Raw genomic sequence first — 16,604 nt, 5'->3', positions numbered from 1 at the left:
CCTTTCTTCCGGCAGTCGCTACAACAACATGTGCCGGCGGCAGTATACGCATCAGGTGGCAGTTTCGCCAAAGCTGCGCGTCCTCTTCGGTCTGGGGCCAGGGGAGCTATACGCATTTCATGCGCACACAACGTCTAAACCACGCACGCGTCCCGCCGGCACGCTCAACGAACCACCGGCCATGCCCTGTAGAGTTTGCCACGCAGGCAGCGGCGCCCACCAGACGAGGCTGAACGGCTGTTCTGGCAGCGCGCAAAGACAGAGCGACTACTTACGACCCGACTCGGAAATTGTATGCACCTGGAAACCGCGCAAAAGAGACAAGGGACGAGAAAGAAACCAACCCCTGGGACAGAGCGCGGATGGTCGTGCGATCAAACTTTTTCGGTTTCACACTTTCTTCTCATCATACTCGATTTACTCTGAATCTGCTTTCTTTTTGTTGACGATTGCCTTCGAATGGAAGTGAGCGCTGTCTGCCAGAACCCATCGCACAGAAGCAGCCTCGCTCGGGAAGGCGCTACGGGGGCCCGCTCCACTGGTCCATTTGGAGCGGAGAGCTGCGACCAAATCTGCCACAGGGCGACCCAGTCTTGACCGGCCAGCAAAACACAGGCGAGCTGCGGCAGAGAGCCCGACGGAAGCTCCCATGCGCGAACTGCTCCCGAAGTTGGGCCTGCCGTCCGTCCACACATTTTTCCTCGAGCGATCGTGGTACGCTAATTCAGCCGTATACCGCGCCTTTCGAGGTGAGCCGTAGTTTGCCGTGCCGAATGGTCAACTGCTACCGCCGGGGAAAAAAATGAAAATTGGTTTTTGAGGAAAGGAAATGGCGCAGTAACTGTCTAACATACCTCGGTGGACAGGAAGGGATAAAGGAGGGAGTGAAAGAAGAAAGGAAGAAAGAGGTGCCGTGTGTGCCTACTCGTTCACCAGTCCCTTGTCTAGTTGCGCTATTGCATGTTTAGAGGTGCCGTATTGGAGGGGGCTCTGCAATAATTTCGACCACCTGGGGATTATAGACAATCTACAAATTTATGTCCATACACTTTTAGTAGACGGGCGCCTTCTGCTTTTTGCCTCCATCGAAACACGGCCGGCCTCGAATCCGGGATCTCCCGGCTTAATAGCCTAACCGCTCAGCCACCACGGCGGTGCACATACCTGGCGTCCCAACTAACTTGAGCCAAGGGTTAAAAAATAAATTATAATAGACAAGCGAGTGAAACCAGTTGCATATCGGTGACAGCCATCTTGCGTACCACAGGCAATTTTTCGTTTCGCAATTGTGTTGTGTAGGCGGTAGGACAGTTCGAAAGGATACCGGGAAGCTATCTCAGGTAACGAAAGATCTGATTAAGAAGCGCCGAAACATGAGGGCATCTAACCCTACCGATAGAATAGAACTAACGGAGCTATCAAAGTTAATAAATAAGCGCAAGGTAGCCGACATAAGGAAGTTTAATATGGAGAGAATCGAGCATGCTATAAAGAATGGAGGTAGCCTAAAAACAGTGAAGAGGAAACTAGGCATAGGTAAAAACCAGATGTATGCATTAAGAGACAAGCAGGGCAATGTCATTAGCAATATGGATAAGATAGTGAACGTAGCCGAAGAGTTCTACACAGACCTGTACAGTAGCCAATGTAATCAGAGCGTTAATGAGAAAGACAGCAGTGCACAGCAATGCGTCATCCCGCCAGTAACGAAAGATGAAGTAAAGAAAGCCTTAGACGCAATGAAAAGGGGAAAAGCAGCTGGGGAGGATCAGGTAACAGGAGATCTGTTGAAGGATGGAGGGGACATCGTGCTAGAAAAACTAGCCACCCTGTATACGCAATGCCTTATGACCTCGACTGTACCAGAAGCTTGGAAGAATGCAAACATTATCTTAATTCATAAGAAGGGAGACGCCAAGGACTTGAAAAATTACAGGCCGATCAGCTTACTATTCGTAGCCTACAAAGTATTTACTAAGGCAATCGCTAATAGAGTCAGGGCAACGTTAGACTTTAATCAACCAAATGATCAGGCAGGCTTTCGTAAAGGATATTCCACAATAGATCACATTCACACTATCAATCAGGTGATAGAGAAATGCGCAGAATATAACCAACCGGTTATATATAGCTTTCATTGATTACGAGAAAGCATTCGACTCGGTGGAAACCTCAGCAGTCATACAGGCATTGCGTAATCAGGGGGTAGAAGAGCCATATGTCAAAATACTGGAAGATATATATAGCAACTGCACAGCTACTATAGTCCTCCATAAAGTCAGCAATAAAATTCCAATAAGGAAGGGCGTCAGGCAAGGAGACACGATCTCGCCAATGCTGTTCACCGCATGTTTACAGGAGGTATTTCGAGGCCTGAATTGGGAACAGTTGGGAATAAGAATAAATGGAGAATACCTAAATAATCTGCGATTTGCTGATGACATTGCCTTGCTGAGTCACTCAGGAGGTGAACTGCAAATCATGATCAATGAGTTAGACAGGCAGAGCAGATCAATGGGTCTAAAAATTAACCTGCAGAAAACCAAGGTAATGTTCAACAGCCTAGCAAGGGAACAACTGTTCACAATTGGCAGCGAGAGCCTAAAAATTGTGACGGAATACGTCTACTTAGGGCAGGTAGTGACAGCTGATCCGGATCATGAGAGGGAGATAACTAGAAGGATAAGAATGGGGTGGAGCGCATATGGCAAACTCTCGCAGATCATGAGTGGCAGTTTATCAATTTCCCTCAAGAGGAAAGTGTACAACAGCATAATCTTACCGGTACTCACCTACGGGGCAGAAACGTGGAGGCTAACGGAAAGAGTTCAGCTTAAGTTAAGGACAACGTGCGAGCCATGGAAAGAAAAATGATAGGTGTAACGTTAAGAGATCGGAAGCGGGCAGAGTGGGTGAGGGAACAAACACTGGTTAATGACATCCTAGTAGAAATCAAGATAAAGAAATGGGCTTGGGCAGGGCATATAAAGCGAAGGCAAGATAACCGCTGGTCCTTAAGGGTAACGGAGTGGATTTCAGGAGAACGTAAGCGGAGCAGGGGGCGGCAGAAGGTTAGGTGGGCGGTTGAGATTAAGAAGTTTGCAGGCAAAGGGTGGATGCAGCTGGCAAAGGATAGGGTTAATTGGAGAGACATGGAAGAGGCCTTTGCCCTGCAGTGGGTGTAGTAAGGCTGATGATGATGATGGTGATGATGATGTGTTTTATGGCACATAGGCAGCTAAGGCCATCATGCGCCAAGCTCAAGGTATAGAATTGGTTGTGTGTAGAATGTTTAGGAATATGAAAAATCGACGATGCTGTAGATGGCCTAAAGATATTGAACTGCCTAGTAATAACAGCTAAGAAGAAATCTGGAAATAGCTAATGGTAAAAGCCCCAGAGAAGGTCAAGTAGCTTCAGCGGCTATCCTTGGCTGGGCAAGGATCCTGAGGCTCCCAACCAATGAAATAAAAATGGTTTATGGGTGTTTAACGTCCCGAAGCGACTCAGGCTACGAGAGACGCCGTAGTGAAGGGCTCCGGAAATTTCGACCACCTGTGGTTCTTTTACGTGCACTGACATCGCACAGCACACGGGCCTCTAGAATTTCGCCTCTATCGAAATTCGACCGCCGCGGCCGGGATCGACCGCCGCGGCCGGGATCGAACCCGCGTCTTTCGGGCCGGCAATGAAATAAAAAGCCTCAGCCTTCTTCTCAGGAATGTGTTTGTGTGTTGTGTTGTGTTTTATGGTACATAGGCAACTGAGGCCATCATGCGCCAAGAACATCAGGAATGAGAAAGTGGCTGAGGTGTATTATGTATTAAAGCAAACCAGCGGTTCAAGATTTACGGTTTTTTAAGTACCCGTGCTTCTTTTAAGAAGCTAAAAACGGAATGTATGTTAACAATGGCATTATCATCTAAAAGCAGTGCTGGATGAAAATGAATGTATTCCTTATCGAATTGAGTAGAATACTTTTTTTAGTGTTTCCAGTTGCACGTTTAAAAGGCAAAGGCGGGCTAGTTGGTGGTTAACAGGGGAGTGCATATTGCAACCGCGCAAAACGGCGAGGGACGAAGAGAAGAATGCACAAGACACAACGCGGAACTTCAGCAGACTTCAACAGTTCAAGTTCCGCGCTCTGTCTTGTGCATTCTTCTCTTCGTCCCTCGTCGTTTTGCGCGGTTTCAATATGCCCTCCCCTGCACTTTCAGTTGCACACATGAAAATAAAATGTAATTAACCGTAAGATCATCTCCGCATTCGCAAATAGGTTTGTCTTGTTTTGTTAACAGGAAGTTGTGCGTAAGGTGCATGTGACCTATCCGGAGACGGCATAAAATCACTTCCTAAACGTTCCTGGTGCACACGATTTAAATTCACCTAAAACCGGCTTTACCAAGTGTAGTTTATTATTTACGTCGCCGTTCCATTCCGACTGCCATTTTTCTCTTAATTTACGCTGTATACTAAGTTTATGCAATCCTTAAAAGGTATATTTACTTTCTTTTTAGTTCCTTCCCACGAGCTCTAGCAGCGTAGAAATCTGCCCTCTCGTTGCCTCTTATTCCGACATGACTGGGAACCCAGCAGAATTTTGTTTTGTCTTCGAGTTGTGGCTGTTACTATCTTGTGTATAATGTCACCAAGAATCGGAGTGACTGCATTTCTAGAGTGCAGAGCTGTAAGTATACTGAGGGAGTCTGTGTAAATAACACTGTTGGTAAGGTTCTCGTTTTCTATTTTTTCTATGGCCACACAGGCTGCGTAACATTCTGCAGTGAAGATGGATGAGCACTGTGGAAGTCGTACTGTTTTCTCCGACTTCCCTCGGACCACTGCGCTTCCTACGTAAACGTCCGTTTTTGAACCATCTGCTTAAACTGCGTAAAACTACTGTATTTTTCTTCGAGTGCAAAGAATTCTTGTACTATATGTTGCTGCGGAGTTTGTTTTTTATGGAACTGAGTAACAGTGGGATCACAGATTGCAGGAAAATTGTACCATGGAGGCAGTGGATCTCGTCTCCCAGCAATGTTAGGTAATGCATCTAGTACGCCGACGTTTTGGCACATCTCTTCAAAACGCAGGAGGAGTGGCCTATTAGCGAGCGGTTTATTGTTAAACAATGGTCTAGATGGGCACTTTGTGACTATTGTTTAACATAGGTGTTTGGGCAGTGAACGGATTTTTAAAATGTATGAGCATGTGAGCATAGTTCTTCTATCTGTAAGTGACGGTTCGTTGATTTCTACATAAAGACTATTTATGGGTGACGTTCTGTAAGCACCAGAGGAAAGATGCAAACCTAAATTGTGTATTGGATCTAGTCGTTTCAGGTACGAAGGCCTCGCTGACCCGTAAACTATACATCCGTAGTCTAAGGTGGAGCGTACCATGGAGCGATAAATTTGTAAAAGACATGTACTGTCAGCTCCACAACGTTTACATGAAAGTACATTGAGTATATTTAGGGATCCGGAGGCTTTCTTTTTCAGTGCGTTTATATGAGGCAGGAAACTGAGTTCTTTGTCACAAGTTATCCCTAGAAATTTGCGCTCCTTTGTGACGGTTAACCGTGTTCCGTTCAGGTGTATAAAAGGGTCGGCTTGTATGCTTCGTTTAGGCGAGAAAAGGATGGCTACTGTTTTCTGCGTGGTAAACTGGAAACCGTTCTGATCTGCCCATGTCACTAGTTTATTCATTGTCAACTATTTGTCTCTCGCATGTTGCTACGTTTGAGGATTTGCAGGCTATATATGGAGATCATCAATGTACACTGAATACAGTATGGACTTTGGGATTATTTTACTTATGGAATTCATTTTTATGATAAACAATGTCGTGCTTAAAATACATCCCTGAGGAACTCCGTTCTCTTGAACGAAGCTCCTGGACAGGGTTGATCCCAGGCGTACTTGAAATGAGCGGTCTGAAAGGAAGTCAGTGAGGCAGTTTAACATCCTACCGCTGATGCCTAGGTCGCCAAGGTCGCGGAGGATCCCAAACCTCCAGCTTTCTCCATATCGAAGAAAACGGCAAGACAGTGCTATTTGCGAATAAAAGCTTCTCTTATTGTGTTTTCGAGGCGAACTAAATGGTCTGTTGTTGAGCAGCATTTTTTATAACCGCATTGATGGGTATCAAGAAGTTCGCGGGATTCAAGGACAAATGTTAATCTTATATTAAGGACACTTTCAAAAGATATCGCGAGACAGCTTGCGAGGACTATCGGCCTATAGCTACTTGGGGAAGTCGGTGGTTTTCCAGGTTTCAGGAATGGCACTATGACGGCTTTCTTCCACTCCTTAGGTATTTTTCCTTCTGTGAATATTTTGTTAAAAAAATTCAAGAGTGCCTCTATGGCAGGCTGCGAAAGATGGGCAAGCATTTGATAGTGTATTTGGTCGGGTCCTGGAGCAGTTTTTGTGCCGGCAGACAGTACAGTATTGATTTCTTGGAGAGTGACTAAATTGTTGTACTGTTGGTTTCCACCTCCACTTGTTGGAAGTCTTTGCTTTTCGGCAATACTTTTGTATTTCAGGAATGACTGCGTATAGTGAGATGAACTAGAAACTGCAGTGAAGTGTTCCCCCAAAATGTCTGCCTGTTCCCCTTTGCTTGTTTGAAAATTCAATTCCTTCTTCTAGAAAACTATACTAAATAAAATACAGTTTTGATGCTCCGGCATTATCGACAATGTAAAGGTCCCTCTTGGAATGGGATCCCCTATCCCCTTTTCTTTTCAGTTTAGTTTTAGTCCCACTCCTTGATAAACTTAACTCCTCTGGTGTGGATGCCGTCTTGAAGAAACATCCGTTTCGGCTCTTGCTTTGCCGATGACCTTTAGTTGGTCTGGGACACTTATGAGGGCCTAAGAACACTAATCGATCAAACATCTGACTATCTCAGTAACGCAAACCTTGAAATAAAGCCCACCAAAACACAGTATTTGGCTGGCGCCCTGGCCATCAGTCCAAATGGTTCAAGTTTGGCCTTCCCTCAATCCAAACTAATAATCAACAAATCTACAGTCAGCAACCTAATGAACCTTTCAATTATCTTGGAATTTCCCCATTTGTAAATAAACCTCCTAAGATGGTACCCGAGAAGGCCACTGCACTGCTTGTGCTGCTCGCCCAGTTCTAGAAATTGCACTGTTGGCGCCAGCTTGTGTTGTCGGCCTGCCTGTATGGAGCCTCAGATAGTATTTTGGTTCAGACTGAAGCTTGCCGTTTGGATCACCTTGTGAGACTTGGGGTTAAAGAAACCTTACAGCTCCCGCCCCAATTTAAACATTTTGATGCCTTCCAAATGTGGGGATTTTCCACCGCAGCTCAAACTGTGCATTTCAAATCGCTCACTCGGTTATTAAGGCCGAATGAATGCTTCGTTTTTAAACTATTTGATTTAGTACTGCTGCCCCACTATCGGCGCCTTGCCGAGCGCTTCAAAGCACCAGGGGGCATTACTGATGCTAAAAACGTAAACACGGCACTTGAGCGGGGCTCCGAGAAATGGTGGCAACAGTGTTTAACTCGTTGCGAAAATCTGGAGCGCTTCGCTCATAAGCACCAAACATATGCAAATGCGTCCTTGAATACTAATTCCAAGCATCTTTGCGATGGGGACAGCATTAGAACCCTCAGACTATGGGCAAACTTTTATCCAACGCGGTCTCTCACCGATAAGAAAAGTACCGATCCAAGTGCCCAGTTATGCCAGAGATGTGGACTCCGAGGGGAGACCACATTCCACATGCTGCAAGAGTACGAACTAATCAGTCTTCTTCGTACTGAGCGTCATAATTTTATCTCCAAGCAAGTCACAAGACTTGCCAGGGAGAAACCAATCTTGAGAACGACGCGTGGAACGCGACTCAAAGCAGATGTCAAGCACCCAGGTAATCGTAGTGGACGTGGTGTGGGACGCCAATAAAGGTGCTCTCACCTGCAAAAATCTGGAGAAAGCTAGAAGCGGGACATATCTGGGAAAGCACAGGAGAATTTTATACTATTAATGGGAGGGTGGCAGCTATCGCAAATAAGCACAATAAGAGGTATAAAACAACGTATACGTGGCACAGGCCTACACGCCCACATCTAGCCATGATGACCAGAGCGTTGAAAGCTTCCATGAAGATGCGGAATCGGCAATGATAAACACCCAGTACACTGTACTGCAATGCCAAGGTAGTCAAGGAGCAGGAATCATCATCATCATCATCAGCCTTACTACACCCACTGCAGGGCAAAGGCCTCTCCCATGTCTCTCCAATTAACCCTATCCTTTGCCAGCTGCATCCACCCTTTGCCTGCAAACTTCTTAATCTCATCCGCCCACCTAACCTTCTGCCGCCCCCTGCTACGCTTACTTTCTCTTGGAATCCACTCCGTTACCCTTAAGGACCAGCGGTTATCTTGCGTTTGTTCCCTCACCCACTCTGCCCGCTTCCGGTCTCTTAACGTTACACCTATCATTTTTCTTTCCATGGCTCGCTGCGTTGTCCTTAACTAAAGCTGAACTCTTTTCGTTAGCCTCCACGTTTCTGCCCCGTAGGTCAGTACCGGTATGATAATGCTGTTGTACACTTTTCTCTTGAGGGAAATTGGTAAACTTCCACTCATGATCTGCGAGAATTTGCCATATGCGCTCCACCCCATTCTTATCCTTCTAGTTATCTCCCTCTCATGATCCGGATCAGCTGTCACTACCTGCCCTAAGTAGACGTATTCCGTCACAATTTCTAGGCTCTCGCTGCCAATTGTGAACTGTTGTTCCCTTGCTAGGCTGTTGGACATTACCTTGGTTTTCTGCATGTTAATTTTTAGACCCATCGATCTGCTCTGCCTGTCTAACTCATTGATCATGATTTGCAGTTCACCTCCTGAGTGACTCAGCAAGGCAATGTCATCAGCAAATCGCAGATTATTTAGGTATTCTCCATTTATTCTTATTCCCAACTGTTCCCAATTCAGGCCTCGAAATACCTCCTGTAAACATGCGGTGAACAGCATTGGCGAGATCGTGTCTCCTTGTCTGACGCCCTTCCCTTCAAAGGAGCAGGCAGTGCGTGACTAAGGCACAGGTTCTAGGAGCAGCATGGGGGAGTCGAGTTCGCAGAGAGAAATAATTTGCGGACCATTAATATCTTCCGCAAACTAGAGAATCGGAAGTGGACGTGGAAGGGCCCCAATGGCGAAATTAAATACGAAATGGACTTCATAATATGCGCTCACCCAGGCTCACGCAAGATGTCATTGGAAAGGTATGCTGTAGCGACCAAAGGATGACGAGGCCTGGACCGGAAGAGGGAACGGAATAAACCAGTGAGGCGGAAGCCTTTGGATGAGTCAGTGGCAAGAGGGAGGGAATTCAGGATTTCGCGGCAGTGCAGATATCAAGCTCCAACCACGGCCCAAGAAAGACAGGTGACCCGACGGCGGCCAGTTGAGTGTGACTTGTATGCATGGCGCCTTCTTTATCGCTCGTTTTGCTGGCGCTTCTTGGGCGCGCGTGGCACGGATGCTTGATTTGGATACATATATGGCGTTCGCCTGCTGGAAACAACTCTCCTCGGTTGGAGGGACACCCTGACCGCGTTCGATTCGAGGACGTACGAGAGACCGCTTAGTAGGTGCTGCCTTCTCGGCGCATAGTTGAATTCGACTGTAACTAAGGATAAACATTGTTAATGTAATGGCATTTATTGAAAACGCTCAAGTGTGTAACATACATGCAGAGGGATGCAAGATAAAAGCCTACACAGCCGCCAACACGTAAAACTGTGCTTTACTCCAGCTGTCTCGCGTTACGACACAACTGAAGGGTGTGTTTATAGATTTCTGAATTGTATACCCGACAACCAGAGGAAACTTTGTAGTGGCTATTTCTTATTTTTTAGCTTAAGAAAAGTAACGTCAAGCATTACAAGCAGGTCACGGATCTCGTTTAAGGAGACCGGCATCCGTGGTCTCGAATGCTTAAAGCAAAACTTGAACGCAAAAGCCCCAGAAGGAAACCCCCCCCCCCCCCCCCCCCCCCCCCCCCCCGCATGCTTAGCCGACGCACATGCGCTGTGGCAAGCTTTGACCGTATCGAAAATTCCCAAAGTTGCTGTGCTCGGGTTACCGCACGCGGCTCGAAATTGGAACCGTGGGAGACAGCATGAAGGTCGGCTGTTTGAACCAAGATAATCTTGAACATTACCACCTTCGCGAGATTTGTGCTCGGCTTGGTGCTGAAGGATGGATTTGGTTTGTCGCCTTCTCACTGTAAAGCGGCGATTTAGAAGATGGGCCGTTAGATCCACTTGCGAGGTTGTACGCGTCATCCTGTCTTCGAATTCGGCTGACGCACTGATGTTCACGAGAACACGGTCGGTGCAGGACGCGCTTCCAAGCGTCTCCCGGAGCGATCCCTGCACATCGCGTATATTGCATCCAGGTACAATATTGGCCACAATACAACACATAATCATTCACTTCTTGCAGCAGCCAAATGCGCAAAAAAAGAGCGGATCAAAGCATACATGCGCAGCTGAAGGGAACCCATGCTGCACTAGGCCGCACACCTGGAAGCCCCTATGATGACAATGTCAATGAAACGACTAGCGAGACGAAGCAACAAAACACCACATGCCCGCTCCGAGGAAGCAAGGCGGCGAGCAGACGACGCATCTCTCTGGTCGGAAGTGTTCGAAACTGCTGCCTGCTCAGAAATGAGACAGGCATGTATAAAGTTCGGGGTCTTTGAACGCTGACGGAGCTCGCAAATGTCGTGCGCCTGTGCCGGCCACTAGGCGAAACCGGCGGAGTTGATAGCCAAGTGCTGTATCTAGCGGCGACACTCACTCCCGGTCACAATGCTAAGTCGGAGCACCTCTTGGCTCTAACCGCGGTCTCAGAGATGTCATTTAGGACGGGATGCTGGTAAGATGAGTGACCAAGAAAAGCCAAAGCCTCCAAGTCAGCTGACAATTCGACCGGTAGAGCAGAGTTAATTAGTAAGCGTGAGGTAACGGAGAGAATCGAGCATGCAACGGAGGTGGCCTAAAAGCGGTCAAGAGAAAACTAGGCATAGGCAAAAAAGGATGCATGCGCTAACAAACAAGCAAGGCAATGTCCTGACCAATATGCTAATATATACAAAGTAGCCCAAGTAATTAGGTAGATAATTTTCGTTCTTGCAGTGCTCTTGTGAACAGGGGGCGGTACACCCCGGCAGAGGGTGGCTTTCAAGCTGCATCAACGCAGCTTTCTGCACCGCGTCCTTCCTCCCTTGTTATGTAACCTCGAGAGAGTTCATTCATAATGAGGGAAGCAGAGAAATTGTACCGGTAACGAAGTCGGCTGATGTACACATTGCCTCATGAGCATGCCAGAAGCTAAGACTAACATTAGATTAGATTACAAGGCAGGGTTGATGTCGACATGGACCACACGACGCCGCGCTGCTGGAGGAAACATTGATCCCGCGACGACCCGCAGTTTGTCCTCCGGTTCGACACTCATCCCCGAAGAAGTGAGCGGCACACGCAAACGCCGAGTAACAGCGTTGCTCCCACGTCCGTGGCAGCCATTTATGTTGCCTGCATGCTATGGTGCCCACAACTGATGCTCTTTTTGAGATTTTCCCGCTAGAACTCTGGTTGGAATTTCTCTTATGAAGCTTTTACAATGTTCCAGTTTCTTACATTAGGTCACCGCGATACGGGATTATACTAACCCGGCCCACTAATGCACAATAACATTTCAATTTTGACGCTGCCATACGACCGGTCCACTGGCACTCATGCGGTGTTGAGGGCGTCACGACCCTCCAGACGTTTCTGCGAATTTCGTGAAAAAGAGGCCGGATTTTTTGTGTGTGAACACACCTAAGTGCTATTAATAGTAACTGCCTAAAAGAAGGACAACTTCCATGCTCGCTGTTTAACGCCATGACTCAGTTCCGGTCATCACTTTAGTGGTACCACACAGAGAACCTGGCTTTGTTTCGGAAAGAAGTGCGGCGCAGATTGCTCCAATTTCGCAGCAGTTGGGCGCATGCACAGCACACGGGCGTGGAGTGGCATCATCGGTGGATGAGCGTGAGCGCTTTTTCTTTTCACACTTATACGTATCTGACCGAGGTTTTGTCTGTTGTACCTGAGTGTTATATCACCGACCCAATACGGAAATTAGAGCGTACGTGACAGGAAAAAAAAAGTATTTTGAAAAAATTATTTAGCAGCAAAAACAGAATAAACAGTGACAGTGCAATCCTGTCCACCCTGAAACGCTTTAGCAGCAATGCTTTAGAGAGTTTGGCTGCCTGTATTCGTTATGCAGACGGGGATTTGTAAGATTAAATTTCAGCATGCTGGAATAGTGAGATTTTGGGCAGTTCTTTGCAAAATAATATTGCTTATCATTTTCCTAAAATCACGCAAATGTGATTACATTACGTTACGAAATAGTGACCACAAACATTATAATTAATCTCCAATAGTATAATGCAATTATTCCTAAATTACACTTTTCAGTTCCCACGCATACAAACTGGTGGTGGCCTTGAAGACGCCTAGAAGCGGCAAGAGCACAGCTCTGCCAGCAGACATTTCAATCCCTACCCGGACGCCGAGCGAGCTGACGGCCTCCTCGAAGCGCTCCTCCTCGGCGTGCATGAGCTTCTCCACGGCGGACCAGTCCAGCCCCGGACCGGACATCTGCGAAGACAGCAACAGCACACACTGCAGTTGGCCACAGCCGGAGAGAATCGGCGGCAAAGGCGCCCCGTGGGGGCACAAAGGCATGTTCCCTCTACGCACGACACACACTGTACAGTTACTCCTTTCTTCCAATGACCCAGATGGCTTACCTTCAACGATTATAAGCTTACAAGAAAGGAAATATGCCGCAGCCGGCCGTTCTCGCAAGAAAGCTGCAGTGACGTCGAATCCCATTTTTTAACTCGCATCCCTGCGCATACAGGAATAAAGTGCAGCAACGGTGCCTTTCAAACGGTGATGGAGGAGTTTTTTTCGGTCCCCATTTTGAACCCAGTTGCGGGAAAAGAAATTTAAATCCAATTTTCTCAGCAGTACAGAGCGTCTTTTGCGGCAAGGGCGGCTTTTACTGAGAACAAAAAAGTTTTGCGCAGTGCGCTTTGATTCGTGATGTGGCACGGCTACCTGTCTGTACAGCTTCTCCGGACTACTGGCTAGCAAATTTCATCAATACTAGCGAATGAAAACAGACGCGGAAATGCGCCAACGTAGTTCCTCTATATAAAAGTGGCAACAAAACAAAAACTGTCAACTATAGGCCTATCTACCTTACAAGTGTCATATGCAAATCGCTAGAGCACATCGTTTACACTAATTTATTTAAGCACCTCCAGTATAACAACTTTTTTGTCCAATGCAACATGGCTTCAGAAAAGGATTTTCTTGCGATACGCAACTGATAGAGTTTGCTCACGATATCGCTTTTTCAATTAACAATGGTAGCCAGGTTGACTGCAAATTTTTGGATTTTCAAAAAGCTTTTGATTCTGTTACACATAATTTATTATTACTGAAGCTGTCTACCCTCAGAGTTCCACCCACCTTGCTAAATTGGCTCGAAGCGTACCTTGTCGGTAGTAAGTAACGAGTTATTCTTGAAGGCCAAGCTCATCAGATATTGCAGTCTTATCGGGTGTTCCCCAGGGATCAGTTTTGGGCCCTCTTCTTTTTTTAATATTTATCAATGATATAGTTGACCAGGTTTCTAGTCGGGTCAGATTGTATGCCGACGATAGTTGCATTTACCGTGACGTCACATGTGTAAGCGACTCCTGTGAATTGCACAGTGATCTCGACTCTGTCCTGGCATGGTGCAAAACATGAAAATTGACATCAAATTTTTCAAAATGTAAAGTTCTGCAATTTACAAATAAAAAGCAACCATTACATACCCAGTACTCTTTAGGTTTGGTTTATGGTTTATCGGGGTTTAACCTCTCAAAGCGACTCAGGCTATGAGAGACGCCGTATTGAAGGGCTCCGGAAATTTCGACCACCCGGGGTTTTTTAACGTGCACTGACATCGCACAGCACACGGGCCTCTAGAATTTCGCCTCCATCGAAATTCGACCGCCGCGGCCGCGATCGAACCCGCGTCTTTCGGGCTAGCAGCCGAGCGCCATAACCACTCAGCCACCGCGGCGGCTAACTCTTTAGGCGACAGAAATTTATCATTTGTTAAGAATTACAAGTACTTGGGTACTCTTCGCAAACAACCTTTCTTAGAACGACCACATAAAAACCATATTGCTGCCAAAGCTAGCCGTGTGTTAAACATTTTAAAGCGTAATTTCAAGCAGGCACCTGCTGATTTGAAGCAGACACTCTACTTGACAAACGTGTGTCCCATCTCTGGAATATTGGGACCCTGAAACAAAAACTTGGGACCATGAAATAAAAACACTTATCAGCGAACTTGAACGAAATAAAAAAACGAGCAGCAAGGTTTGTGTCCGCAAACTATGATTTCACCAAAAGCTCCTCTCAGCTGTGCAAAAATTTGCGCTGGCCTCTATTGCAAGACAGATGCAAATACATTAGACTTAAGGTATTTTACAAGGTATTGCAAGGTATTTTTATATTACAATTATATTACAAGGTATTTTTATAGGCGCAACAGGTTTGTCTAAAGATTCATACATGAAAGCTCCCAGCTATATATCCACCCGTTTAGATCATTCTTTAAAGGTTCAAGAATAGCAGTGCCCTATAAAGGTCTTTAAAAACTACTTTTTTTTTCCAAAAACAGTGCATGACTGGAATAAATTGAGTTGTCTTAGCCTCGCAATCTTCTTTTGAAAATGCTTTGTCACACCTTTTGTTGAATTAACTTTTGTTGAATATGTGTGTGTGCATGTGTGTGCGTTCGTGCCTGTGTTTGTGTGTGTGTGTGTGTGCGCGTGCGTGCGTGTGGGTGCGCGTGTGTGCGTGTACGCGCGCATGCGTGTGTGTGTGTGTTGCTGTGCGTTTTCGAATTTTTTGTATACGCTCGTTCATATTACAATATGCCATTTACGTTTTTCTTGCTTTCATGATTCTTTTGTTATCAGTTTGCTCAGTATTGGAATGCGTTGTACTTTTATCGTTTGTTTCTTATTTACACAGTGTCATCTGCATGGCGATGTTTTGCAACTGTATCCCCCCTACAAAAATGCCCTCAACGGGCGCTGTATCATACATCATTTATTCAGGTACGGTACCTGAATAAATAAATAAGTAGAGGACAGCGTTCATCGTGCGTCTTGCAATCTGGTAATCATCATTACCACCAATCCTCTGCAGGGAACTCCCACATCTCTCGAATGAACCTCACAGTCTCGGGACCAAATGAGAAAGGCGCCAGAGCTGCGGAACTTGGCGCGCAAAGTCCAGTTCCGGCGGCAGCGCGTTGCCTGGGCACGCGAGGCCTCAAACGCAAGCGAAACGTGGAAAAACGCCCCCTTCACTGTCTTCGCGGCGACCGGGCACAGCAGTAACTACGCACCAGCTACGGCCGCTAACATAATGAGAGCATGGCTAACGGCGCTGGCTTCATGCTGTGTTAATTGTTGGCTTCTCCAGCGTTTTTACTTACCCGTCCTTGTTTTCATGTTTTTTTTTTTCCCGTGTTGGCGTTGGCTATCATTGTTCAAGTTTTTCTTCATGCATAATGTCATAGTTTTAGCGATTTGCTTTCCCTTCCAGGTGACTCTAGGTTTGATTTTTTGTGTTTGGTTGACTTTGTTGCATAAGTTTGAGCTGCGCAAATTTTTTTTTTTACCTGAGCTGGTTTGCTTTGTATGAAGATATTTTATATTTCGCCTTGTTCTGATTCTGTATTTTCCTTCTTAGTCATGTGAGGTCTTGCCCTCGCTTCTTCGTACCTGTGTGTTAGGTTTCGGTTGGTTTAATTCGATAGCCCGACGGGTAGCAGCCTCTTGAAAGCATTGTCTCTTCAATACATCTCTACTCTCCGAAAATCGCCACTGGAGAAGAGCACATTGGTTCATGACACTTCGGGTTTTCAAACACGTACTACGCAATAGCTTTTGCTCATGCGCGCGCGCAAACAACGCGTCGTCGATTAGTCAAGAGGGATATTTTTGCTGGATTAATGCCTGCCATGCAGTTGTGGTCAAAATCAATCGATTAGTTTGACTACAGGGAACGCTTGACTCACAGTCATAACGACTAAACCGCAACAGACACAGCACGGAGGCAGGCGACAACACCGACCTGGCTGCCGTGGAGCTGAAGGTAGCTGTGGCGCTAGGGCCTCGCATGCCCCGCAGGTGGCAGCACCTGCCACCACAGGGCAGAGGCGCGTCGCTTAATTAACCACTGCACCAGGAGTGGTATGAGGACTGCCTGCGGGGACCTATGAATGCAAAGTGTGGGCATTCACCCATTAACCCTTAAGGCGGAGCTTAAGTGTGTCTCCTCGTTTTGTTTTCTTCTTATGGTGACAGAATTTCATACCGCAACCAGCGCTATAAAAATTACCATTTGTGCGTTAATTGAAGGGGGCATAAATCACTGTTGCCAACAAAGAAGCCAAGGTAAACCAACGCCT

General features: G+C 46.5%; 1 protein-coding gene across 4 annotated transcripts in view; it reads right to left on the bottom strand.

Annotated features, from left to right (window-relative positions):
* The window catches only part of LOC144106925 (uncharacterized), a 618,131-nt gene that overhangs the window by 253,711 nt on the left and 347,816 nt on the right, over window positions 1-16,604 (bottom strand). For all 4 annotated transcript variants that reach the window (XM_077639887.1, XM_077639889.1, XM_077639886.1 and 1 more), the window contains one exon: window positions 12,617-12,712. In XM_077639887.1, the coding sequence (XP_077496013.1) occupies window positions 12,617-12,712 (96 nt within the window). The remainder of the gene's footprint in view (window positions 1-12,616; window positions 12,713-16,604) is intronic.

This window comes from Amblyomma americanum, chromosome 10 (assembly GCF_052857255.1).
Source record: "Amblyomma americanum isolate KBUSLIRL-KWMA chromosome 10, ASM5285725v1, whole genome shotgun sequence".
In the NCBI taxonomy this organism is placed as follows: Eukaryota; Metazoa; Arthropoda; class Arachnida; order Ixodida; family Ixodidae; genus Amblyomma; species Amblyomma americanum.
The sequence above is the reverse complement of the archived record's forward strand: the minus strand, read 5'-3'. Positions and strand labels throughout refer to the sequence as shown.